The 26,787-nt window shown below is 40.3% G+C and overlaps 1 protein-coding gene across 1 annotated transcript in view; it reads left to right on the plus strand.

Annotated features, from left to right (window-relative positions):
• Positions 1 to 15,480: 15,480 nt before the first annotated feature.
• The window catches only part of ADCY2 (adenylate cyclase 2), a 205,386-nt gene continuing 194,079 nt past the window's right edge, over positions 15,481 to 26,787 (plus strand). Inside the window, exon 1 of the mRNA XM_031052834.2 lies at positions 15,481 to 15,760. Coding sequence (XP_030908694.2) covers positions 15,530 to 15,760 — 231 coding nt within the window. The 5' untranslated portion in view covers positions 15,481 to 15,529. The remainder of the gene's footprint in view (positions 15,761 to 26,787) is intronic.

The raw sequence follows: 26,787 nt of genomic DNA on the forward strand, positions 1-26,787 counted from the left end.
TTGCTTCGTGTTTCTAGGTTTCCATCTATAAAATGATGTCTTTTCCCCCAGAAATTTCAGGCACTTTTAAAGCATTTTGACTTAAAGAGAAGAATTAGTTTACTTACCTGTTGCACTTTAAATTCTATGTTCCTCTAATTCAGGTGACATTTGCTTCTTACAGGTTTTTGTTTTTTTTTTCTTTTTGTTTTGTTTTTTTTCTTAGTGTTTTTTGTTGTTGTTGTTTTGTTTGGTGTTTTGTTGGGTTTTTTTTACGAATTGTCTTTACCTATTATGCCACCCATTGAAAAATTCTCAAAGTATGCCCTTGCCTTTGGATATTCCAGATTTTTATTCTGTAATGAATAGCTTTGATCACCAACAGCATATTCTTATATAACCACCAGAATAGCCTTATGCATCATCTGTGCATGTAAAACATTCCAATATTTTGCAGTAATTTGAATGAGCGAAGACGATTGCCAGGGAATGCTTTAAGGGTTTGTAAACTGAGTGACAGGATAGAAGTGATTTAAGTCCATTTGTAGTGTTCATACAGAAGGCTTCTTACTTTTTTGGAAATAGGTATGGCTGAAAGAAAACATAAAGCCGAGTCCCTTTATTTTTCACCAGAGGAGTTCTATAAATCACACCCCTAGGAATGCTGAAACAGTTTGTACTGAGGTCTTGATGTTTAGAGGACTGTGAGCTTTATTTCAATGGGATATATCAGTATTTAGACAGCCGCAGGAATTGGCCCAAAAATAATAAAAGAATGACCTTATTTTTAAATTATAGTTTCTAGCAGTAATTTTGCAATTTAAATTGTTTGACCTTTCACTAGTATTTCACATTTAAAAATCTCTGGCATTATGCTAAGACTAATATTTTTTTGCTTTTTTCTCATTGTTATGGATGTCTGTCTTTTTTAGAGAAGAGTGGCTGTTCCTGTTGCATTGGAGCAGTGCTTATGCCATTTTTATACAGCAATCAGAGGGGAGAACGATAAAATTAATAGCTGATCTGAAATTTTCTTGGCCAACATAATCTCTTCTTCAGTGGACAGAAGTCATCTGGTCAGTTCCAAAGGCAGATATTCTTCAGCTTCTGCATGGTTTCATCTTCACTGCATGTGGGCTAGTATTTTTGATTCACCAGTTAATTTACTGATAATTCTCTAGGAAAAGTAAAAGAGGGAAAGGGAATGGCTTTGCAGCTTACTTTTGAATGATGCTTATGTAGCATTGAATTTAACTACCCTTTTTTAATACAGCTGGGAGAGTACAGTGTGGGTGAGAACTTAAATTGCATCCGTTGATCTGTTTGTTGAAAAGATATCTGTTTTCTATTTCCAGTCTTAATGACTATCCTCCAAGATTTCTGAAACACTCCAGAAACTCAAATTATAATAGCAGGACCATTGCAATGTGTGCAGATTGCCACTGTCCAAGGTGGGATTTTTAATCATTTGAAAAATAAACCACTTTGAAATAATTCTAGGGAAATAGTTTGAACAATCCATTGAGATAATTCTGTCAAAGCTTCTTCTCAATAAAGGTCCTACTGAGTGAGATAAGAGGTCTATCCATCTGGGAACCCATCTCTCACAGTGGCCAGTAGTAGGTGCTTAGTATTATGCTCAGAAGTTCATGATGAATTAAAAGTAGATCACACCTTATGTGAAGATTTATGGCTTTCCTACTATTCTAATGCTGTAACAGCCTGATCAAAAATATCATAGAATCATAGAATAGTTAGGGTTGGAAAGGACCTTAAGATCATCTAGTTCCAAACCCCCTGCCATGGACAGGGACACCTCACACAATATCGACCACTTATTTTCAGTTCAGTTACAACAACGTTACCACCTTTTAATCCAAATCTCTTAATTCTATTAATGACCATTAGTAATATAATGAAATCAACACTACGTGCCCTTTAAGGTCTCACCCTTCCAGTGGATTGTTACAGCAAGTTATCAGTGTCCTGAGTTTTTGCAGAAGAACGCAGTCTTGAAGGTTCACTTCAAGGGTTTGCTTAGACTTATTTTGTCATGTTTTCTGATTTCACTAGGGTTAGTTATACTACAGTTACTTAGGTTTGGTATATCTTATTGGCATGATTCCTTTAGAACCGCAATTACGTAGTTGAACAAAGCTAAGCAAAAATTTAGCTAAACCAAGTTAGGTAACATCATATATAAAACAAGCTTAAAACAAGAGGACAAGCAGCAGACACCTGGAAGCTGATTAGTTTTGCTGTTACAGCTGCAAAAACCTGGTCAATAGTCATCTGATCACAGAGAAAAAGAAACTCCATAATTTATTTATTTTTTTTTTACCTACACTTAAAACCAACTTAAAATACCAGACTGGCTGAGCCAATACAGGAAGGGGTACAAAAATTGGACAAAATGTGTAATGATGCCTCCTCTGACTCCCCTTTCAGCCTTTAGTAATTTGTGGCTGTGAAAACCAGTTGTTTAGGAAGTTTCTGAAGGGAAGGTTTTTTCTGAGCCTAACAGCCACCAGCAGATTCTCCTCAGTAGCCCACAGCTTTCTCAACTTGCTGGTTGAACCCTTGGAAAGATTTAGCATTCACAGCATCCTTCAGCAGAGAGTTGCACACCTTGCTTATACACAAAGTAAGGAAATGTCTCATTTAAATTCGGACAATTTCCCCAATCTATATTTAATGTAAATTCTACAGCTTTTGATTCAGACCTGAAAATTGATGAGAACAAAACACATGTGCCTGAAAGTTTTTCCAGTTCTCTCTACTAAACCTTGTTAACCTAATAAAATAAATGAGGTTAAGATCAAATATGGTCTGTGGAAGAGTAATACATTTAAGTCCTTATTTCTGTTATACCTTATCCTCTGCCTTTTCCTACAGCAACTAAGAACATTAATTTTATAAAAAATAATCTCATCTAAGTCAGTGTTTCCTACCAGACCTGTGAATTTGGTAATAAAAGGGACACATGCATGGCTAGTTCATGTTGAATGGCAGAAAACCAGTTCCCTAGCTTAATTAGGAATTGATAGCAGACAAAACAAGTACTGGTCTCCCCACAACTTCATAATGTATTACTGTGACCTTTCTCAAAATACTTGTGCAGCTTTTATAAATTCTATTTTCCCCCAAAGAAGTCAGTGAATGGAATACGTTTAATATTAAAAGAATCAGCTTTTCAAAGATCCAGAAAATTACTGTATTTCTCTTGTGCTTAAGATATAAAACTACAGTTCAGTAGCAAAAAAAATTAGGAGAAAGGATTTCATAGTCTAGGAGCTACGAACCATTGCAAAAGTTCTGGTTTTGTTGGTTTGGTATTTTTTGTCATCGTTGTGTTTGGGTTTTGTTGGTTTGGGGTTTTTTGTTTGATTTTATTTTTAATTGGGCAAGCTATCATTCCTCATTCCTTTGGATATTTTCAGTTTTGCAGACCAACATAATCAGTTTATGAACTTGATAAGATTGCATTAGATTTTTTCCTCTTGCTTTGAGTATTTCAGCATGACAATTATGAACATTTCATACTTTGCTCCTGGGAGTTTTGATTGCCTTTTGAGATATGTACTTAAACTTACACTTGCAAATTTTACTCTTTTCTAAATGTCTCAGCTGCCTAGAGAATATCCAATTTTTGGTTTTGGATTTCTTTTTTTCACTATGTAGGACCTCTTTAAAGTACTGTCTTCATTGTTTTATAACTGGATTTTTTTTTTAATCAGAAGATTTTATCCTAGTGTTATTCTCTATTAGATTACCTTATAATTCTTATCCCTTTCTCTATATGTTGATAACTTTCCAAAATACTCCTACGCTACTGTCACAGCTGTCTTTGAGTATTCTTTACCAAGTCACACAAGTGTTCCTTTGTATTTTCTCATCAGTCTATTGCCCTCTTTTGACTTTACTATTTGCTGAAGACTAATGTTGTACTTTGGGCAAATGTTCCAAATTTCATATTGATCCTTAACTGATTTCCTCTAGCTGTCGTCAAACTGTTGCTTGTTCTTTATTTTTGAATCCATTTATTTCTTTATTCTGTGACTTTTTCTACCCTATCTTTAAAAGTAAAAGTAGTTTCTCTATAAACGCTATTTCCTTTCCAAAGCCTCAAATTTATTTTTAAGTAGTACTTGGTATCTATACTTTACATCCTTTAAATATTTCTCTATCACATTTGGTTTTCTCATTTTGCTGCCTTTATCTGCATGTGAATTTTAGATGCTACACTGCTTTGAATCAAGTATATAGCCAGTGTGACTGAACACAGCTCCACTACTGGATGATTACACACTTATGAATGCATAAAGAAGAAATCACATTGCTAGTGAAAAATCATGTCAATAGCTAAATTGCTGGCATCACAAAGAATTTACTCTTTCATGATTAAAAGAAATGTTATTTGTCTGCTTGCTTGTTTTCACTTAGAGACCTACATGGAAACTTAATTTAAATCCATATAGCAGGTATGATGCTAGGAACTTATAATGAAACAGGACTTCATCATAAAATACAACAAGAACGTAATTTTGATGACAACTGCCATAGTTATTTATGTCTAATTCTGGTGTCTTTCCACAAGGATAAAAATCATAAGACTGTCCAAGCTCTTGCACAAGTTCCTGCCTATTAGTAGTGAAGATTAGAGAAGGCACATAAGAACAGGGCATGTATAGCATAATACTCCCTCTGGTTTAACTACTCACTTTTCCACGGATCAACTTGTTTGGGTCTTCCTTAGAAAGCTTTTCTACCCTGATTATAATTTTAATAGCCCCTGATTATCTAAACCCTTGATTTTTTTTTCTGGTCCATTTTTCATGAATTCATACACAGTCTCTGTAACAGGAACTAGCAGTGAATACTGCAACTTAATTATGTTTCGTGATATTTTTGTTCTAAAGATAAATGTATCTTAGCTTTAAGCCTGCCATATGACAGTTTTACCAAGTATGTATTAGGTTTTGCATTACAGAAAATAATGAAAGGCTAATAAGGCTATCTTTATTCACTGCCCTTATGGTTTTCATATTTTCTAGGTTTCAATCAGACTGGGAGGATATGTCCTCTTTTGAAGAGTCTAGTTCTGTTAAGTCTCTGCTCCAACATGAGAGCACCAACCTTTTCCATAATTTTTCATGTTCAATAACTTTTTCTGAGAGAGGAATTGTGCAGAAAAATGTAAATGTGGGGTATTGATACATGAATGTACACATTAACATATATTATTTTGAATTACCTTATACATAATAGTTCATAACTTCTTGGTTGAAAAAATCACCCATTGTGCCCTAAAAGTGAAAATGAGGAGGTGTAGGAGTATTCTATCATACCACTGTAGTGTTATTACATCACGTTACATTATTTACTGTAGGAAGCATAATGTCATCACAATAGTCTAATGTTCACCTAATTAGCATGGACTCAAGAGCAGTTTATTAAGTAGCTGTTTCAAACTAACACAGGTGGTCTTCCAGTAACAATGTAAATAACACATATGTCCAATAAACATGCATCTGAGAAATATAAGACTGAGAGTAATAGTATAAAATGCAGGATTAAGATTATTATGCTTTTAACTTAAAAAATGCATTTACTGGACGATTTCTTATGCCTATGAAACTGACCGCTGCATTTTCCGATATCACAGAAAACAGTACAGTCACGTAAGTTCTGAATGGTTGCATATGAAATCTTTGATCCTTATAACTGAGACCTATATTGAATAAAAATATTCTCAACACCAAAATCACTTATTAACTGATTAATATTTTTATCTTAAAAAAAAAAACAAAAATTAGTGCTGGTTGGATGAATGTTGTGCCATTTATATACTGGAAACTGACAAGGAACAGAAAAGCACTGTGTTATGCTAAGCTGAAAAACCATGTGGAAAATATTTCAACCTTATGTAAGTAGGAAAGAATGTCTTTATTTTTGTGCTACTTTTCTTTCTTGGAGATCACAAAATACTTGAGAAACCTGGAAAATTTCTCATAGCTATCTGAGGTAAAACACGCGAAATTTAGTAAATGTACCTAATGAAGGCTCGGGAACTAAAATTAAAAAAATACATTGGAAATATTTGTATTAGCAAACAAATCCTTTTAATCCTATGATAATACTGGCAATCAGTAAGGATACAAATGAGGACACAAGAGGATTTAAGAACATGTAGATCTTTACCTGATATTTGATACTATGAACTGTGTGGGAAGCAGCTTGGCAACAAAGGACCGTCAGGGTCCTGATGGTTAAGCTGAAAATAAGATATCAATGTGTCCTTGTGCAAAGAAAGCCAACAGCCTACTGGGCTGCATTAGAAAGAGCGTTGCCAGCAGGTTAAGGGCGATGATTATTCACCTCTTCTCAGCATTGGTGAGACACATCTGAGTGCCAAATATCTGTTTCTGCACTTCTCAGTACAATGGAGATATGGTAATACTGGAGTGCGTTCAACATAGGGTCATGAAGTTGATTGAGCATTTGGAGGATCATGAGGAATGGTCGACACTATTTAGCTTGTAGAGAAGAAGGTTCAAGGGGGATCTTACCAACGTTATAAATACCTGATGGGGTCAGGAAGCAGAGAAGAAGGAGTCAGGCTCTTTACAGTGCTGCTGAGTGAAAGGACAAGAGACAATGGATACAAAACGTAAGGCAACAGATTCTGTTTACAGAAAGCTTTTTTACTGTAAGGGTGATAAAACATTGGCACAGATTGCCCAGAATAGTTGTGGAATCCCCATCCTTGGAGGATTTCAAAACCCAACTGCATATGTTCTGGGGAAACCTGCTCTGGGTGACAGTTTTGAGCAGTGAGGTTGGACTAGGCAATCTTCAGAGGTTCTTTCCAGCCTCAACTGTTCGGTGATTCTGTGATTTTGTTTTCCGTCCTGAGAAGACAGAAAGCCCCTGTGAAATGCACAGGTCTCTGGTACTCAAGTTTTTGAGATCCTGATCTCAAAAAATTCACACAAAGACTCTCAGTGATAAAATGGTGCTCAAATATCTGAGAGGTTGCTGTAATGGCCACTTTTAACCTTCTGTTCCAAATACACGTCAGCAGTACCCAGTTGTATATCATTCAGCCGGTTTGATGAAAACTTCTGAAGTTAGAGTATTTTGTTCATTAATATCAATACCTTTTCCCCAAAGGAACAAGACTGGGTAATCCTCACATTCTTCAGAGAAACTTTCCCAATGTCTAGTAGGCCTCACTAGTGAGGCAAAGGGCTGGGCTGTGTTTGCTAATGACGTTTACTCTACAGCTCCCCATTGCTTAGTGGCAGCTGCAGTAGCATTAAGCTGCGCTTTCAACCCACAATCCCTATGGTGAAGGTGTGATGCCGTGCCAGGACCTGATTCAGCCCACATACTCAAAGCCTCTCTTCAGAAAAGCACACCAGCCTCCCAAACCCCAGCACCTAAGTTAATACCACTGGATTTCATGGCCAGAATAAACCTCTTGTCCTCAGCAGCAGTTCAGCCCCTCCTCCCTCACTCCAGAAATAACACTTTCTCTAAAATCTTGGGATCCGTTGCTCTTGGCAGAACTCCCCAAACTTAGGTCCTGGAGCATTACCAATTCTTACAGCTTTCTGCTGTCAGCTGAGAGCTCTTATCAAATATGGAGCCAAAACCATTACCTCGTACTGCTTCACACAATTCCGGAAGCCATCTGTGGTTAAAACATTTATACTAAGGTCACTAAGTAGCTCAGCTGAGGGCTGTTTGAAAGCAAACAGTGTCAGCTCCATCTCCAAGGGAAGCATGTGTCATTTGTCTGTGAGAACATGCTGAAGCTGTGGAAAAGGAGACTAAGAAATGCAGGACCTCTGCAGAAATGGGAGAGACAGTAGAGCTCTGGCAAGTGGGAAAATCACAGACAAAATTTACCTGAGATTCAAATCTGTAATGATGTTCAACTCTTCTGTTGTTTTGTGGATATGTGCAAATGAATTTAAATATTAACTTCCTGATAACATTTCCTAGGGTGTTCTTGTCTTGGTCTAAGCAAAATAGTAACTGATGGCCATTAAATACATAGCAGCGCAATAATGATAAAACATGAGCCCAGATTGACTTTCTTCAAGCCAAGAAGACTATAAAATTGACATCAGGAAATGTTTCATTTAGGAAAAATACTGGTTATTCCATCCTGCAAACCCTTATTTCACTCACTAATTGCTAGCTTTCAAAAAGTCTTACATGAGTCCTGGAGGTATAGACTTCTGTTTGCTTTTAAAATATTTTCTGAACTGGGATCATATCTTGAATTTTGATGGGCTATACCTCTAACCTGCACTTTCATTTGCAGCCGCTGTTCGGAGAGAGCTTCCTTTGAAAGAACTTTGACAGCTACTGAGGAAAACACTGAAACAGTGACAGAGATGTTGCAAAAAAGGCTTTTTTAGATACATAGATCCTTCCGTATTCCCCAAATTTCCCCATTTCTTTGAATTCCTTAATACATTTTCTTAGCTGCTTATTGAACCTTTGCTTATCACCCTGTCTCTGTTATAGGATCATAGAATAGTTAGGGTTGGAAAGGACCTTAAGATCATCTAGTTCCAACCCCCCTGCCATGGCCCCCACACTAAACCATGTCACACAGGGCTCTGTCCAGCCTGGACTTGAACACCACCAGGGATGGAGCATTCATAACTTCCTTGGGCAACCCATTCCAGTGCCTCACCACCCTCACAGTAAAGAATTTCTTCCTTATATCCAGTCTAAACCTCTGCTGTTTAAGTTTCAACCCGTTACCCCTTGTCCTATCACTACAGTCCCTAATGAATAGTCCCTCTCCAGCATCCCTGTCGGCCCCCTTCAGATACTGGAAGGCTGCTATGAGGTCTCCACGCAGCCTTCTCTTCTCCAGGCTGAAAAGCCCCAACTTTCTCAGTCTGTCTTCATATGGGAGGTGCTCCAGTCCCCTGATCATCCTCGTGGCCCTCCTCTGGACTTGTTCCAACAGTTCCATGTCCTTTTTATGTTGAGGACACCAGAACTGCACACAATACTCCAAGTGAGGTCTCATGAGAGCAGAGCAGAGGGGCAGGATCACCTCCTTTGACCTGCTGGTCACGCTCCTTTTGATGCAGCCCAGGCTATGGTTGTCTTTCTTTGATATGAATGTAGCTACATGTATACATTCATTTTAAGTGGTCATTTTATATTAAGTTTTATATGTTTCTATTCCATAGTATGGGTTAACCTAAGTAATCTGTAAAGGTCAGTAAGTGCCACATATCAAATCTGATCATTTCAATAATTTTGAAGTGTTGCAGAGTTACAATTTTGCTTAGGTGTATTTTATTTTACTTTCAGTGGATTGTGTTGATGGAGTAAAGATCATAGTAAAATGTCTACAAAATAGTTTTATCATATATGTGCCTTCCTTCTTGTGGGGAGAATATGTAGATTATGTTGTGTGAGTCAGTGGTCTTTGAATCAGGGGTCTTGCCTTGTATCCAGGAAATCAGTATCTTTTTTAATCAATGGAAATGAACAAGAGCACCATTTACCACAGCTGAATGAAAAGAAAGAATTATCCAGTCTAATAAACTGCCTCAGGCAGAAAAAAAAAACAACCCTAAATAAACCCCAAACTAAAAAATCCCACATTATAATTCAGTGTAAGATGCAAGAAATCAATTTTGATGGTTTGCCTTTCATATTTTTGTCTCATCTCTGCATCTACTGCCTTTCACTGACACGACTCATGTAACAATAGGATCAATATTCATCGTAATTTATGCTCTTATTGATTATCAGTTATTCTGACAACCATATAAAACCAAATCCATTTTGTCACCGTGATAAATTCTTGTTCTTAAAAGCCTCCCATGACAGAGATCCACAGACTAACTACAGGCTGTGTGAAATAACATACACCACTTACTAATTTTGAATTTCATTCCTTTAATTTTCAGTGTCTTTTTTTTCTTAAAACAAAATAAAGAAAGAAAACATAAGATTCCAAACAGTCTTTTCTAAAGTTTTCATGTTATGTGCCTTTACTGTGTTGTCTTTTATGTTTTCATTTCTGTGTATAACAGTGCTATACACTTGATAAATAGCAGCAACTCTTTCTTGTTGTTTTTGATTACTTATGTTCTGAAGAATCTGTCTCTAGTTCTGCAATATTTTTAATGAGTTTGGCTAAGTAGGGTAATGCGACTCAAGATGAAGCTGTATGATTAATCAATATAAAGTCATTACTGTAAGCTCTAAATTATTCACCATCATATTCTTCATACATTCTAATGCTGTAAAAGTGTTTAGACTGTAGTCGTAGTTGTATATTGAATAGGTCTTTCCTAAGCTGCCTTCAGTATTGGTCTTGAGAACGTCCAGTTAACTTGGAATTCTATAAAACTTCCTGAGCAGTTCTAAATTTCTGAAGAGTTTTATTCCTTTTCTCCCACCTTCCCGTGATATCCCACCTGAAAGCAGGTTATCTGGAAGAGAAGACGGTTTCCTAAATAGTACTACAAAATTAGTACAAGTGCAAACAGCCCCCATATGAAAGATTAGGAAGTGTGTAACTGAAGGTTAATGTCTTGAAAATGGAAAAACATTATATAGTACAGAACTTGGAAGTTAAGTCAAATTATAGCAGTGAGTATAAAGAACAGCCTGATCAAAATAAGAAAAGGCAAGGCCCAAGCAGAGAGAAACTAATGCACTTCTGTATTATTTTCTCTTCATCCATGCTTTTTGAAAGAAGCAGACTGTGAGAATAGTTGACCCACTATTCAGCTAGTAGCAGATGGCATGAAAACGTCTAAAATACTGATCTGCATTTTGCTTCAATCTTCAATAAAAAGGTTATCTCAGTAGTTACCATCTGTGATGAAAACAGAGAAGAGAGATTACTGAGGTACCATCAGATCATCTGGGTCTCAAGAAGTTCCTTCAGTAGTAGTGATTTTTTAGTACTTATTCTTCAAAGTTTATGGAGGCTGAGAAAGGCCCAAAGTTAGAAACCAGATTCAAAATGGGTGAGGAAGAAAAGCAAAAGAACACAAAGAATTATAGATCAGTCAGACTGTAATTTAGCATCTTAAACGGTAATACTAAACAGCTCAAGCAAGTCTGCACTGAGTCAAAAGTGAATTTTACCAGGTTCCAGATGTGTGAAATCAAGTGTATTCCTGTAGTTAATTCTGTCATCAGTTTTTGAACAGCAACAGCAGCACATAGCTGCAGTTATAAGGTCTGAGAAAACAAGTCCTGATAAGTGAGCTCAGTAAAATGAATCCAGAAAAAAATCAGTTAAAAATAGCAGTCTTCAGTATTAAACAGTAAGAAAAAGTTGTGCATCCCTGATGGAGACGTTAATGATGTTAAGTAATTGCCCATATATATTTATTATTTCTCAGCCTATGAGTTTCAAGGTGAGAGTGAACAGCAGGCCCCCTGCACAAAATTTAATCCCCCCTTCTACAATTGTGGACAAGCCAGATGTATTGCTGTATTATTGCTCTTATAGCAGGATGGCTCATGGGCTGGTGTCCCCCAAAAGCAGCACTAAGAAGGGCTTGTTGACCTGTCTTTGGCTGTACTGCGCAATTCAGCAGTCAGCCATGTGTCATCTTATGGACAGGGCAACTTGCCCTGAAATTGCAGCTCACCGTAAAGTGTGGACGTGGGCAGTGGCAGCACAGTGTCAAGATATAGTGATGCATTGGTTCTTCTGGGCAATTCTGGTGGCTGGCTGCTGAGGGGTGATCTGGCTACCAGTGGACTTGTGGGCAGTGTATTTTGCTCAGGCCAGTTACTTTGGGTCTTCTGAATGCTTGCTATGTTGCAGAACTGTGGCTACAGCACCTCTTTCTTGCAATTTATTTCCTCTGGCTAGGGATGTCTTTGAGCTGAGCAGAGTAGCTGAGAGCAAAGGATCTGTCTCTCTTCTCATTCTTCTGAGAGTTAGTCTGCATCCCTAACCAGAACATCCGTGCAGGAGACGACAACAGAGAAGAGAAAATTGAGGAAAAGGGTGATGGAGATTGATTAAGCCTGGGTGGCAAAGAAAGCTATGTCAGGAACAGGAGGTTTTCCTGTATCTCCTATCCTTATTTAGCTTTCTCTCTAAGACCTATCACAGATCCCCTGGTGCTAGTAATAAGCAGTGATATCGCAGGATCACAGAACAGCTGAGGCTGGAAGAGACCTCTGGAGACAGTCCAGACAGAAGTTCTCTAGGTTAATCAACCTGCTACTGGAAAGCGTAATGCCTCTGGCACATGCTTGCTTTGACAAGCAGCTGTAGACCTCAACTTTTTTTCCTGTGTTGTTTTACTTCTCCATAGGGGTACAGCAGATGCTTAGACACCATCTGTCTACAGAACAAATACCTTGACATTGTTGGAATCCCAAGGGGACACAGTGGATAGTTTCTGACAATCTTAAGTGCTAGCTTTGCTTTTTATCCTTTTAGAGAAACAAGGTGGAATACACAGAGGGGTTTTTTTTCTGAAAGCCCTTTGCTTCTCAAGACCAGATTATAAAATTCACTGTACTTTCCTTTTCCCTGAGGCACAGCAAACTTTCAAGTTGGAACAAGTAAGGATATATGCTTTAGGCTACCTAGGGAAATTGGTGTCTAAAAACATATGGCATTTCAACTTTAGCAGTGACATAATTGTCATTTGACTGTAATAATGTTCATCTCATTAATTAAATGTGTCTTGAGGGGAAAGTGGTAATGTGCTAGTTAATGTTAGTTAAAAAGTAGAGTGTTTAAATTAGAAGTTCAAATTCAGATTTAAGTACTGTGCAGTTTTAATTGCTTTGTCCATATATAGAATGCTGCAATAATTAATTACATGGCAGTGTGATTTTGTTTTTCACTGAACTTTGCCTCTAACTATAGGTATGCTCTAAGGACTGATGGGGGTTTTACACTTTAAGGTGTGGGATGACCCTAGCTGGAGTGTGAAAAATGAATTAAAAGATGCAGGTTTCTAGTTTAGAGAGGGAAATTTGAGGCATGAGTCCACCAGGTAGGCAAGAAAACAGTCAAGTGGGAACGTAACTTGGTATTTCCACTTGCTTATCTGGTGAAGCACCTTGTGTCTGGTCTTTCAGAAGATACTTAAGCTGAACTCATCTTTCTGGAAAGGCATGAGATACCACTGGGCAACCTTTGGGTTAATTAAGTTTTTGCTGTGGAATTATAATTTTATTTCCTGAGAAACTGCATGAGGCTAATATAATGAGGAATTATCTGTTACAAGCAAAAGACCTTACTGAAACAACAAACAACTGACATGCTTGACATAGTAAACTCTTTGGAATGGCCTTTTCTGTTCAAATTCAGAGAGGCAGAAAGTACCATAATCTGTCTTAACACACTGTGCATGTTTCAAATGCTTTTGGGGGAATGGTCGTTGTGCATGTGGGGTAGAGGACATACTTCATTTTGCCTGTTAAGACCTTTCACATTTTTGTGAGTACATACAGAATCATGTTATTATTCTTGTATTTTCAGTAAGTGTATATGTGATACTGGTCTTTCCACCCTTGACGGATCAAAACTTAGGTGCCTCCAAAGCCCAGATACTGCAGTCTGCTTTTAAAAATGAGTTTTATGTTATAATTCTGGTTTGTCTCTTGATTTTTTTTTGAACTCTCCTTGCTTATCCCGCTATATATGTGTATGTCACAGTGAGGGTGGCCAGCTCCACAGTTTTTGAAGTGACTGCAAGTAAAGCCTTTTCACGTTGCAGAAATTCTCACACCCACCTCTTCCCAGCAATTAATTCTGCCAGAATGTTCTCCCCACATAGATTTGTGTTCGTCCTTCAAACTTATCACTGCTGATGCTGAGAGTTTTTCACCCTCTCTCTCCCAGAACAGTGGGTGCAGTTGTAACTTTTTACTTTTTCCTCATCTGTTCCTCCTGCCCAAGCAATCACTTCAGGGGAAGGCAGAGTGAAAGGCAAAGACATTTTCTTCCAGCCAGCTGATAGGAACAGGGGGGAAGGAAGTACAGGCCTCATCCTTGTCTGAAACCTGGGGAATCTAGGAATTGGAAATGTATGGACAAGGTTTCCAAACTATATGTACTGTTGGTTTCTATGATTTGTTCCATTGGTGGTTAGTGTACCTCTTCTCCTGGAAAAAGACCCAAACATGCAGTGGCAGAGAAAGAAGGCAGCATTAGGCATTAAAGGAGCAGTTTCAGTCCATGCCATCCTAGTTACCAGCCTTCTCTTTCATTTGGCTAATGGTTAGCTCTCTGCTCTTTATCTCTCACTTAGAACCACTTATGGTAGCCCAAATTTCTCACCTATTCTAGTATCATAGTGCTCTCAAGTCCCTCTTGCTTCTGACATTATTACTCCAGTCACCAGGAGCCACACCTGGGACATTCAGGCCCAGCAGCATTTGTGTCACTTTGGTCTTTTCCTCTCCCTTAGGAAAAAGCTTATGTGGGCCTACATATTCTAGGATGTGGAAAAAATACAGCAGAGATCAGAGAGTGGATTGGAAAGGGCAGAGAGAGATTTGTCCTGCGAGGACAACATTCAGGGTAATGTCTTTCCCAGTGCCTCCATGTGCTTACAAAACTTTAACTGGTACTTGCTGTGTATGATGGATGTGTAACTGTAGTGGGTTATGTCTCCAGTCTGTTTCAAGTGCTTGCTTTGTTAGGAACAAGGAAAGTTTCCTTGCTTCCTTCAGGACAAGGAAAGCCATACGTTTTCCTGTTTTCCCAGCATGTTCTTCTTCCCCACTGGAATTCCTGGCTTTGACAGAAACTAAGATTCTTAAAAAGGAAGATGCAGCCCCCAGAGAGGTACCGAGGGAAACCCTCTGCCAAGCCCTCTGCCCGTGGGAGTTATTTCCGAGATTTTCACACGTATCTCCCTCTGTGCGCCGGGAGGTGCTGCCACGCACCCGCGGGAAGGCGCAGCGCGCCCCGGAGCTGCCCTGCTGGGAGCGGGGCAGGGCCCGCTCCGCGGCAGCGGCACACGGGCGCTCTCCGACTCTGCGGCCGTCGGGAGAGGCACCTTCCGGGGATGGCGAGGTGTCCGGCCGCACGCAGGCGGTGACCGGGCACTGGCAGGTGGCCGTGCCCTATGGGCACCTACCGGCGCCGCCCTTGAGCGGGAGGGCACGGGAGGGGTCGCTTCCACGGTCGCCCTCGAAGGCGCCTCCTGCTCCTGCCGCCGCCGCCCTCGGGCGCTTGCTTTGGGGCGGCCGCCCTCTTCGCTCCGCTCCGCTCCGCTCCGGTCCCCTCCCCGGCGAGGAGGAGCGAGGCTCCCGCCCCCACCTCTGGAGGAGCCGGGCAAGGCATGTGCGTGCGGGGTGGTGCCTTCCGGAGGCGCACCAAGCCCCGGGCTGGCTGCGCGGCGGCCGCGGCTGCCCGGCGCACCATGCCGCTGCCGCCGCCGCCGCGGCCCCTCCTCTCCGCCTCCCGCGCGGGAGCGCGCTCCGCTCCACTCCCCGGTTGCCTTCTGCAGCAGCAGCGGCGGCGGCGGCGGCGGAGGCGCTGAGGGAGTTGCGCGGGCTCTGCCCGATGTGGCAAGAAGCGATGATGATGAGGAGGAGACGCCGCTACCTGCTGGAGCGGGCCGACCAGGCGGGCGGCGGCGGCTGCGGGGCGAGCGGCGAGCAGTCCCGCTCCCGGGACTGGCTCTACGAGTCTTACTACTGCATGAGCCAGCAGCACCCGCTCATCGTGTTCCTGCTCCTCATCGTGATGGGCGCCTGCCTGGCCTTGCTCGCCGTCTTCTTCGCCTCTGGGCTGGTAAGAGACGCCCTCCCGCCCTGGGACCCATTCCACCCGGCATCCCCGCTCCCGCCGGCCGGCTGGCATCCCCGCACTCGCCGCCCTCCGCCGCGCCCAGCCTAACCGAGCCTGGCCGTGTGGGGTGGGACGGGGCGGGCGAGAGCCGGTGCCGCTGCTCCTGCGGAGGAAAGTTGGTGTCGGGAGGCGCGGGGTGGCGGCGGGCAGCGACTGCGGAGCCCGGGGACCCCCCGCCCAAACTTTGCTGCCCGGTGTTCTGAGGCGAAGCTGGAACGGCGGCAGCGCGGCTGATGGAGCGAAAACTGAGTCAACAAGCGCATCGAGTTTAATACACTTAATTCATTGGCTCCGCTCCCTTCCAACTGGCAGCTCGGCCGTATTGGCCTCTTCTGTGGCAGGGTTTAAATCGCCGCACAGAAATGCAGCCTGTACCAGTACCTGAAATAACATTTTTATGGCAAGCAAGCCATAAAAATAACATTTTTTATGGCAATGCTCCCTCCTTCTCTCTCCACCCCCCCCCCCCCCCCCCCCCCCAAATTACCATTTTCTAGCGTTTGACCCGTTTTCTTAAGAAAGCTTTTGGGCAGAGCAGCCTTCGTTTATAAAAAGGGAGGTGAAGTTAGGGCGGTTGGATACCTTTTCTGCATGTCCAGTGCGGGGTTTCCAGCCTTTGGGAGGAAAAATATGTCACAGCGGCAGATGACAGTCGGTATCAGTTTATCTCACCCAGCAATCCGTGGCGTTTTGCCCTTGCGTTGAACGCAAAGGAAAAGCTGCAGAGGGCAGTAAAATTCTTGCTCTTTACAGAGTTTTCCTGCTGTTAGTGATTAGAGGCAGTCTGTTTGCGTTACTGTATATTCCGAGGTACAGAATGGGGATTTGAGGAGTCTTAGGCGTTTTACTGGTTTTATTTATTTTTTTCCTAACTAGTGGTCTTCTGGAAAGCTTAATGTTGGTTCAACATTAAGAGTGAGGATTAGCTTAGTATAATCTAATGGTTTCTTTTCTAGAGGCACTGCACGTAACGGTGTTTGCTTAAATAGACAGAATCCTGCTTTCTTGCTCGTGGCCAAACTTTTGTCTTAAAAACTGCAGGAACTGATGGAAAGGATCAGCTAAATTTAGAGTTAATTGGTGTTTTATTTGCTTTTGGTATTTGTATTAAATGTTTTCTTAGGTTTTTGCTTAAGTTGCCATTCCTGCTAAATACATAGCAGTTGTAAAAGAGCTAATGTGAGGCCAGAAATAGCAACACCTCATAACTCAGTTGTTTAATGCCTAAATGTTTCAGTTTTGAAGCTCTGTGTACAAAGTACAGGTTTTACACCATATCTCATTCTGGTGTGGTTCTTGTCCATCACAGCTGAAAGGACCAATGATGGAAATGAAGTCTGTCGAATGCTAAGTCTGAGGCATAGTTATGTGTGGAGGCATATGTAATAATACCTACAGTAAGGCAACAGATCTTGGGCTTGACAGTATTTAGCACTACATTTCATACCTTCATGGTACAATCTACAGCTTGTTTAAAAGTTGCACAAGGTTATTTTCATAATTCTGTTTCTTGAGGTAAATCGTTCACGGTAACAATGGTGGCATAACCCTGGGTCCAGATTGAAGGACGGCCAAAAGTTATGGAAACAAAACTGTGAGCTGGCTGGATCTTGCCTGGCATTGCTACTTCAGAAAGGGGGAATTTTATAGTTCAGTCTGCATTTGGAATTCCAGACATACCGGAAGAGGAAAAAAAAAATGCTTTTAAAACCTTTTTCCTGAGCCTTTATCTTCCTGTGGCTAACAACTGGAAGGGTGAGTGGAGAGAGAGGTGGGGCTCATCCTTAAAGTTTCCAGTTGAGGGATGAAAGTAACTTCAGGCAAAGAGAAAGCTTGCCTATACAGACTTCCAGCCACAGGATGTTGGACAGAATCCTTTGGAGCCCTGCCCAGAGTTTCACCTAAAAGCGTTTTATTCTAGTCTAGCTCTGGTTGCATTTGTGATTAAAATATTCCTGAAGGTTTAGATCTGTTTCTCCCATACCTGAATAAAGAATAACCTTTTCACACAGCTGTACAATCTTAGTAATTTTTTTCATGCCTGATTATATAAAACGGGTACACAGGAGTGTCTGAGCCACAAGAATCAGTATTAGTAACCTTGTCTTTATTTTGTGTATCTAGTAAGTACGTAATTGTTTTGACGGAAGATTTGATTTTGTAGAGGAGGCACAAATGATTGGGATACTTCTGTGTAGGTCTTGTGCAGGTCTGTGCATTTGAAGTTAAAGGAAATCTTTCTCAACAGTTGTTTCCTTTAGATTTTGTACAAAGCAGTTAAGATTTTACTGAAAATTACCTAAGCCTGGTGTGGAAACAAAACTCCAAAATGACTCACCACAACACTTGATTCATATTTCTCACTTGTACTTCAAAGAAAAGCTTAGAACGTGGAATGTGGGACTGGACATTGTTAAGACAAGATGGATGTTCATGAAGCATGAACCATTTTTATGTTCTAGGCTTTCTTAAAAAAATCCAACCCTGAAACCAATGGAAGTGAGAGACTTTCCTTCTATTTTAACTTTTTTATGTGGTTGTTAGAATATATCGCTGTGATGGCTGAGCTGCCTTTCTTTTTGTATTGGCAATGTATTCTTAAATGTTCCCAGACACAGCCAACAACACAGGGGTGTATTCCACTTACTCAGCTATTTCAACCTGTCAGAGTATGAGCTGTAGCTTTCCTGATTTCAGATGAAAAATTTATAAAAGCTGTGGCAAAATTACAGTAAACAAGATTACTTACAGAGTGTGCCTGGAAACCTGATTACTGTTCTTTCAGGCAATGTGCTGTCATTGTTACTGAGAGCAGTTTCTTGAGACATTCTGCTTTTGTTTGTTTCAGAAAACTATTGTGATTTTGACCTTTGGAATTAAGCACTCTATCTTCTCAAACCCAGAGTCTGCTTGAAAGGTGATCGTTCACAGTTTAGAGTTTTAACTAATGTACTGATAGTATCAACCTTTGAATTTCCTGTGTCAGAGTATCCCCTGTATTTGTCTGTGCCTGGTGTGAACTGAAACTGGAGTGAACTGAAACTGGCAAAATGAGATCAGTCATCCATGTTTAGCTGCTGCTTTAATCAATAGAGAGTAAATTATTTTCCCAAACCCGTGAAAGCCTTCCAGTACTTAGAAATGCCAGGGGTCAGCTTCATTTACTGTCTGGTTATTGTCTTGTTCTTTCAATATAATATATAGGACAAACTCATTAGTTGCCCCCCTCTCCCTTTTTAGTACTAAAAACTTATGACCATTTTTAGTGATATCTAGAGCAGTTTTGTCTCTGGCCAGAACATACTTATTATAACTGCAATCTGTAGGAGAAAAAACATTTTAAAATTCATAGTGTAAAATGTGAGTATATCTGAAATATTTGCAGTTGTGATGTTTTGTTTCTTATGTGGTTAAACCAAAATGACTGAAAACAGGGATGATGCCCAAATTTCACAATTTATTGGAAGGCCATAACTTTCCTTTATCCATGTATTTCTAAACATAAAAAGTGCACAGTCCATAGTTACAGGCTTCAGTTAAAAACTGAAATTTGGGCCTTTCAGAATCTTTTAGTGCTTGTGGTGTAAGTGGGAGAAGACCTAAGTCTGTCAAGATCTTCTTTCTGTCTCTTTTCCCAAAACTCATGGTCCACAGTTTGCTGCCTGAGGTACATGTTTTCTTTTAGACTGGCCTGTGCTGCTTGCTCAAAGACTGCAATCTTGCTGTGCAGTATTTACCTTCAACACTAGTCTTCAGACCTCACCTATCTCCCAGATCCTTGTGATCTTGCAAAAGCTCTTAAGTTGTGGTTGTCTATGTATTGACATGGATGTGGAGCCACATGTTTCTTGATGGTATCACTGGCCAAGAAGAGCACGTGCTGGATGAAAAGTGCTTCTACAGTGTGGTGTTCTTATGTCTTCCCTCTTCTAAAGCACCATGCTTTGCGTTAGCTGCCTAATGATTATCTGTTGGAACAGAGGTATTACTTATCCCCATTACTTATCCCCCTTAACCACTTTGAAGTTCCTGAAAAGATCCTGATCATGCAGTGATTCCTGAACATTTTAAATGATTCATAAATAGAAGAAACTAAAGGTTGACTGCACACTTACATCACGGACATGCCCAAATACCTTCTGTAGCAAAAATGGGAGTAGGTAATCATTCTCAAAGGGGGGTACAAGTAACCAGGGAGGTGTACCTACAACATGGGAGATGTACCTTCTGAAGGAACTGTTTTTCTGGCATCACACTGACTGGATTTACCTTCAGCTGCTCCTGCATGGAAGCAGAGGTAGCTGCCTCATTCTGAAGGTACACATTAAAACTTTATGGCTGCCAACCTGCCTCTGTGCAAAGAGAAGAAAATCTTGAGAGTCCTGTACGCCTCCTGGGGCTTCAAGTGGTATGTGATATTTCTTTGGGCCCTTGGTCAGAATGATAGCAAATCTTCCCTCCCTCTACTTGGTCTTACTCTTAACAGAAATACTTGCTGCTTCTGTTAAAAACTGGGTCTCAGTCAAACCCTTCCAGATTTTCATTATCTTAGAATCTCAGCTTGAAATGAAGGGGGAAAAGTCTTCCAGTCCATGTGGATGAAGTAGCTCTGGAAGACATGTTCCATTATTCTCATCACAGTGTCTCAAATTATGAGGTGTCTGCATGAGGCATGTGCTGCGTGCCTCCAGTAATGTTATCATCAGTACTCTGAATCTGAAAGTCATCTGTCCAGACCAAAAGGTCACCATGCTGATGTGGTGGTGGTATATCCCTATCTATGAGATGCTCTGTTATAACCTAATTGCATAGAATAATACAGCCGTATTGTATGGTCATTTGCACTCTCAATTTTAGGAATTTTTTTGAGATCAGCCCTGTGTAATTTAAAGCTTGTTTTGTTTTGTTTAAGAGCACCAACTGTCTTCCCAAAGTACAAGAATACCTAAGGTTTGAAAGCATTCCTTGGAATCTTTGCAGACTGAAAGTAAGCCAAAGCATCTTCTATACTGTTTTCAAATTCCAGATTATGTGTTCCCCCAAAAAAGAAAGCTAAGTCACAGTAGAGGTAATGAGGTGGGAAAATCCTCACTAATTGAAGGACAAGCAGAAACTAGGTTGTTTGCATGCTTGATGCTGTGGTTGTTGTGCCCAGGAGGTATCCTTCCTCTTCTTAAACTCATTCTGCCAGATTATTGCTACTACCAAGATGAGGAAGAATTCAAACAAACATGAGTGTATTTATAATACCTTGTCCTTATGTAATTATAACTATAATTGTTCATACATTTCTGCTTTCACGTCCTGTTTTGAAATGTTCCATGAGGAAATCCTATGTTTCTATGTCTTGTCTCTAGGCACCATATTACAATATATTCTTCCAGCTATAGTTGCTGGCTATTTGGCAGCTGTAGTTGCTTGCTATTTGATACACTCTTAGGATATTGCCATCCCTGCCCTATGTTCCTTCCAGTAGTATCTCTGCTTGTCTGAGTGCAACTTTTGTAGCCAGTGTTACCTCTGTAGTTAGGCCCAAGTTTGCTGCATTTTCATGTCTGAAGTAGGAATTGCATAGTTTTGTGTCTGGCTTCATTTCTCACTACTGCATCAGTATGGGCCTTTTTTTGTTTTATTTGTTAATGACTCGCCCAGTACATCTGTGGTTGTTTTTTATGTTGTGGTTACTTTTAATGTTGCTAAAAGCTCATCTCATTTGCCAGTCCTTAACAGACCTGGAAACAGAGAGCCATTGAGATAAAGACATGCTGGTGACATACCTGTTTTTTATCCTTCGTATTTAATAACGTAAATGATGAATAAGTACTGGATAAAACCATAGGTATGGCTATGTTGGAAAAATACTTAGCCTTGAACTGTAATCTTAATAAATTAATGTTTTGTGGATATCCTGGCAGTGGAAAGGTTATTTAATGTCACAGATTGTGACTCAAAATTGTGGATCCACAAATTCTAATCATTAGTGCAGTTGACAAAAATGACAAATAACATACTGACTAGAGCTGTTGTTTACTGAGGTGCAGTGGGAATAAGGCAGATGATAGATTGGGCTATGATTGTATGCTGTCTTTATCAGCGTCAAGCCAGGTATGTGGATTCACAAATCACGTTATTGGCACCTTCATAGTAGATCTGCCATGGACCTGTGAATACCTGTCAGCTTATCTTCCTTAAAAATTTTTCAGTTGGTTCCAAGTTCCTTGTGGACAAAGATATCTGACCCATTTGTTGGGACCTTAGAACTGCTATAAAAATGGTGAACAGATTTCTTTGGCTGAGCCTTCAAGAGGTTGCCTGCATTAAGGACCTTAACCAGAATCTCAGTCTCTGCATTTATGCTGTTAATAAGAAAGCTTCCTTGTTATAATGGTAGCAGTCACTGGAATCTTCCAGACTGCACCATGAATCAGTCCAAGATTGGAGTGCCCATGCCAAATGGCATGGACATTTCACACAGACAGAAGTAGCCTGCAAATCTCTTGAGCAGCTGGGTGTACCAGCACCATGGGAACAAAATGTAGCTAAACACCTGTAGTATTTCATGGCAAGCCAAACTGTGATCCCAAACAAACTAAGTACTGCCACAGTGGCTTCTGCATATTTAAGAAAGAACAGCCAGCTCAAGGCTTATTGATACATGATGGTGGGAAGATACCCACAGATTAACTTCTGGACTGGGGAATTGGACACCAAAAAAAAAAAAGTGAGCACAGTTCTGCCCCTTTCCTTTGCCTTCTGTTTTTTCATATGAGTATCATTCCTGATGCTATTGAAAAAAACCCAAACAAAACCCAAAAACAAACCCAGAACCAAAAATGGCTCCACACATTTCTTCTTCAGATCTTTTATTTTTACATCTTGAATAAGCAACCTCCGGACACTGAATTTCAGATGATGCTGAAAATTCAAGTAACTGTTGTGCCATCTGTGCAGAGGAGTGTGAGGCTGTCTCTACACTTATCCTCCCAGTTGTCTGTTTCTCCAACCTGTATAGAAACGTTTTCTTTATCTTTTTTCTATAAACAGAGGTCTTGTTCTTAGTGGTGGTTACGTGATGTAAAAGTTCCTTGCTGTTTCTGCTTGGGAGACGAGAGGAAGCTGTACTCATCAGTCTCTTAGCCTTGCCCTCAGGTCTGTTGTGTGAGCATCCACTTCTTGACCATCCATGTTTCTAGTTTTGAAGTTTCTCTAACCTGGAAGATGTGCTCTAGAGTGCAGGAGCCTCTGGTTGCATGCTCATAATGTGCTCTGGAGGGCAGCTGAGGTAAGATATGCTCTAGCCTGGATAGGCTTCCCTTATAGCTTGAGGTACAACCAGTCTGTTGTTTTACCATTGGATAGTCCCATGAGATCCCACATGGACAGATGTCTTTTCAGAGCCACTCACTGGGGTTTGCAAAAGTAGTTAGAACTTGCTTTTTCCACATGTCTCCTCAAGCAGATGTACTGTGTGCTGTAGAACCTCTTAAAGACCCTAAGTGCTGTGGCACACAGAGTAGAAATGCCCACTGCCTGGAGAAGTGGGATTGGTGTGCTTCCAATTCCAGGTAAAATTTCCCCATCCCCATCTCCAATTTACTAGTACTTTGGTCCGCCCTGCAGGAAAGTTCTAGAAAGACTAGGTTCCTCCAGTTACTTTTCCAGCAAGACTGAATTTAGGCAGAAGACGTGGACACTTTTATTTCTCCTAGGAGGTGTGTTAGGAAAGCACATGTTCTTTGAACTTGGCTCAGGACCTGCGTGCTGGTGCTCCCACTCTGACAGAATCATGGAATTATTTAAGTTGGAAGAGACTCTTAACATAATTGAGTCCAACCATTAACCTGACACTGCCAAGTCCACCACTAAACTATGTCCCTAAGCACCACATCTGTATGTCTTTTAAGTACCTCCAGGGATGGTGATTTAGCCACTTCCCTGGGCAGCCTGTTTCAATATCTGATAACCCTTTCAGTGAAGAACTTTTTCCTCATATCCAATCTAAAGTTCCCCTGCTGCAACTTCAGGTCATTTCCTCTTACTCTATCGCTTGTAACTAGGGAGAAGAGTCCAACACCCACCTTGCTACAACCTCTTCTCAGGTAATTATAGGTAGCAATAAAGTCTCCCTTCATTAAGTCAAGCCTTTTTTTCTCCAGGCTAAACAATCCCAGTTCCTTCAGCTGCTCCTCATAAGTCACTCCTCTTTTCTTTATAGACCCTGGAAGAAGGTTTGGCCCCCTTTCTTTAATGCAGCCACTGTGGTAGTCCCTTGTAGTGGCACAGTGGTCTGAGCACAGCCTACTCTGGGCAAGATGTAGAAGGTAGTAGGTTGTCCAGATCAGTAACTGCTCTTGTAGTCCCTATTGGCACCCTGTTAGCTTGTGCCAGAAAGTGGCCAGTTTCTCACTTGGGCTTGTTTTCTTCCCCAGCGAGCTCAGGCAACTTCCAAATCTGACTGGTAGATGGTAGGGTTTTAGACACTTCTTTAAGTCTGTTTAGCACTGAAAGAATTTACCCATTTGTTTTTGGTTACTTTGATTTTTACTATTTTCTTATGTGTGCCTTAATGTAGTGGGGTAACAATACTCATTAAATAAGTCCTCAGCTAATGCTAAATAGAAGTGTCTGTATTTGCAGAATCTTTTTTTATCTATTTCCTGTGAATGTGTCTGAAGTTTTGCTCCTTTATATGGCTTTTATTTGGCATGGTTATATTTCAAATGTAAGTTAATGTGTTGTTACCTTTATTTGAAATTTTATCACTGTAGAAGTAATACCCATTGCAGAACATGAGCTTCATCTTGGAATCAGCAATGAAATAAGAAAGCTCTTTGAAGTTATTTGAACTGAGAGATGTATGAGAGTGTAGAAAGTCTCCTTATGGGAGTAAACTTTAAGAACATTTTCTATGATAATAACTGTATTTAGTAAGTAATTGCAAAACCTTAGGAAAAACTTGAAAAGTAATTACACAATGACAGTAGTGACTTTTTGATATTAAAGCCATTTTTCATGTTACCTTATTATGCTGATATGTTAAATCTCTGTAATATTGTGGCAAAATCTATTTTTAAAAAACTCAGTAGAGAAGAAAGTCTAAGCTTACCTTTTTCTTCATTAACAAGACCTCTAAAATGAACACTGTTTCCTCAGTGTGCTGAATATATGCTCCCTGGTTCAAAGTTTCTGATCCTTCCTTTTAAGCAAGTTCCATCTTGACATTTTTCTTGATTACACCCAGATTCTCATGTAATTATGTCAGAAGTGATGAGGAAAAGCCACCTTTTAACTTCTGTATAAAAGTGACAGTCAAAATATGTAAGTTGGTATTAAACAGCTCAAAGAATCAGATGAAATATTGAATTCCACAGGTCTATATGAGTATAAGGAAAGCCATAATTTCACTTTTGTGTTACAGTGCAGTTTAATCTGAAAAACATGCCTTTGAGTCTTGTGAAGTAATGCATTATCCATAATGTTTAACTGATGGAGCTCTTTCAACAATGACATATTTTGAATATATTTAACTGCAAAGCATAAATTTTTCATAAGCGTTTTACTCAATTTATCTTCACGTATCCACATTTTTGGATGTTGCATAAATAGCAGTTGAATTTGTTGGAGAGTTTCTTTAAGATTATTTTTGAAAATAAGAGGAGGAAGGATTTTGAGAACATCTGAAAAAAACAGCTAAACTAAGTTATTAAGCTGCATCTTTGGAGAGGAATTCAGAACCCGTATGTGTAGAATAAAGCATGAAAGAAGAATATGTTGATCACTACATTTACATTACAAATATTCTAAATGATGTGAGTAGGCGCTAATTAGCTGTGGAGCCTGAAATAATTAGTTTCATCAAGGTACAAACTTTTTCTTGCTTTGCTGCATATTGTCTCAGCCCTGTTCTGAAGGGACACTTCAGGGAGCAGAGTGTAATTAACTGTCAGTGCTCTCTGGAACATGGTTATCTTCTGTGGCTGCCAGCTAGTGCCATTGGATAGGACAATTTTGTAAGTGCACCAGCTAAGTATTGTAGCCACTAATAACTGGGTTGGTTCATCTTTATTTTCATAGGCTGTTAAATGTCTTAAAGTAGAGCTAGCTACCTTTGGTAATTGCCAGCCTGAGAGAAGACTGAGGTAGTGCTGGAGGACAAAAAGCATGACAGGACCATTCATGTTCCCTGACCCCTGTGAACCCTCTGAACACCTGCTTATTAAATAAATGGTAGTATGCATTGACAGATTTTATATGACATGCAGTTAATGATATTAGACAAATCAATGGCAATCGAGAAAGCTGTCTGTATGACAAATGAGGATGTATAAAGAAATGGGAAGAGCTACCTACTGTTCATGTTGGGTGCATGAGTTTTGCACAGGGTATATTCATGTATTTAAAATACACAAGCACACACATCCTGATTCTGCCTAGTATGTTTTTGGCACGAATAGGTGTCTGACCTCTCTCCAGTGGCATATGATATAGTAGGAATGGTCACAGGCTCATGGTGTTCCCTGGCTACATATTTACTACACATTTGAGTGTGGGTAGCTCAGTTAAAGGTTGTTCCCTGTTGGTCTGAAATGGAAACTATCCTTAAAAATCAAAAGAGCAGTAGCAAAGAACATTCAGAGAAGAGAAACCTTAAGTACAAATGTTACTCCATCAGTATCTAGCCACTGTGTTAGAGCTTTGACTGTCGTTGGAAATTTGTCTTTTCCATTACTTTTCCCTTCATTTGGAAGTGGTGGTGGTAAGACCAGAATAGTTTACAGTGTTCATCATGCATTGAGGTAACATTATGATGTTCTCTCTGTTTTTTTTTTCCCATGTTCTGCATTTTGAGTTGGTGTTGACTGCTGGTGAGCACCACAGGTCTACCTATGATAAACATCAGATATCTCCATTTCTAAGTGTTAATAGTCAACCAAAAGCCTGCTGTCATGTGCATAAAATAAGAATTGTTT

This window comes from Melopsittacus undulatus, chromosome 1, assembly GCF_012275295.1.
Source record: "Melopsittacus undulatus isolate bMelUnd1 chromosome 1, bMelUnd1.mat.Z, whole genome shotgun sequence".
In the NCBI taxonomy this organism is placed as follows: domain Eukaryota; kingdom Metazoa; phylum Chordata; class Aves; order Psittaciformes; family Psittaculidae; genus Melopsittacus; species Melopsittacus undulatus.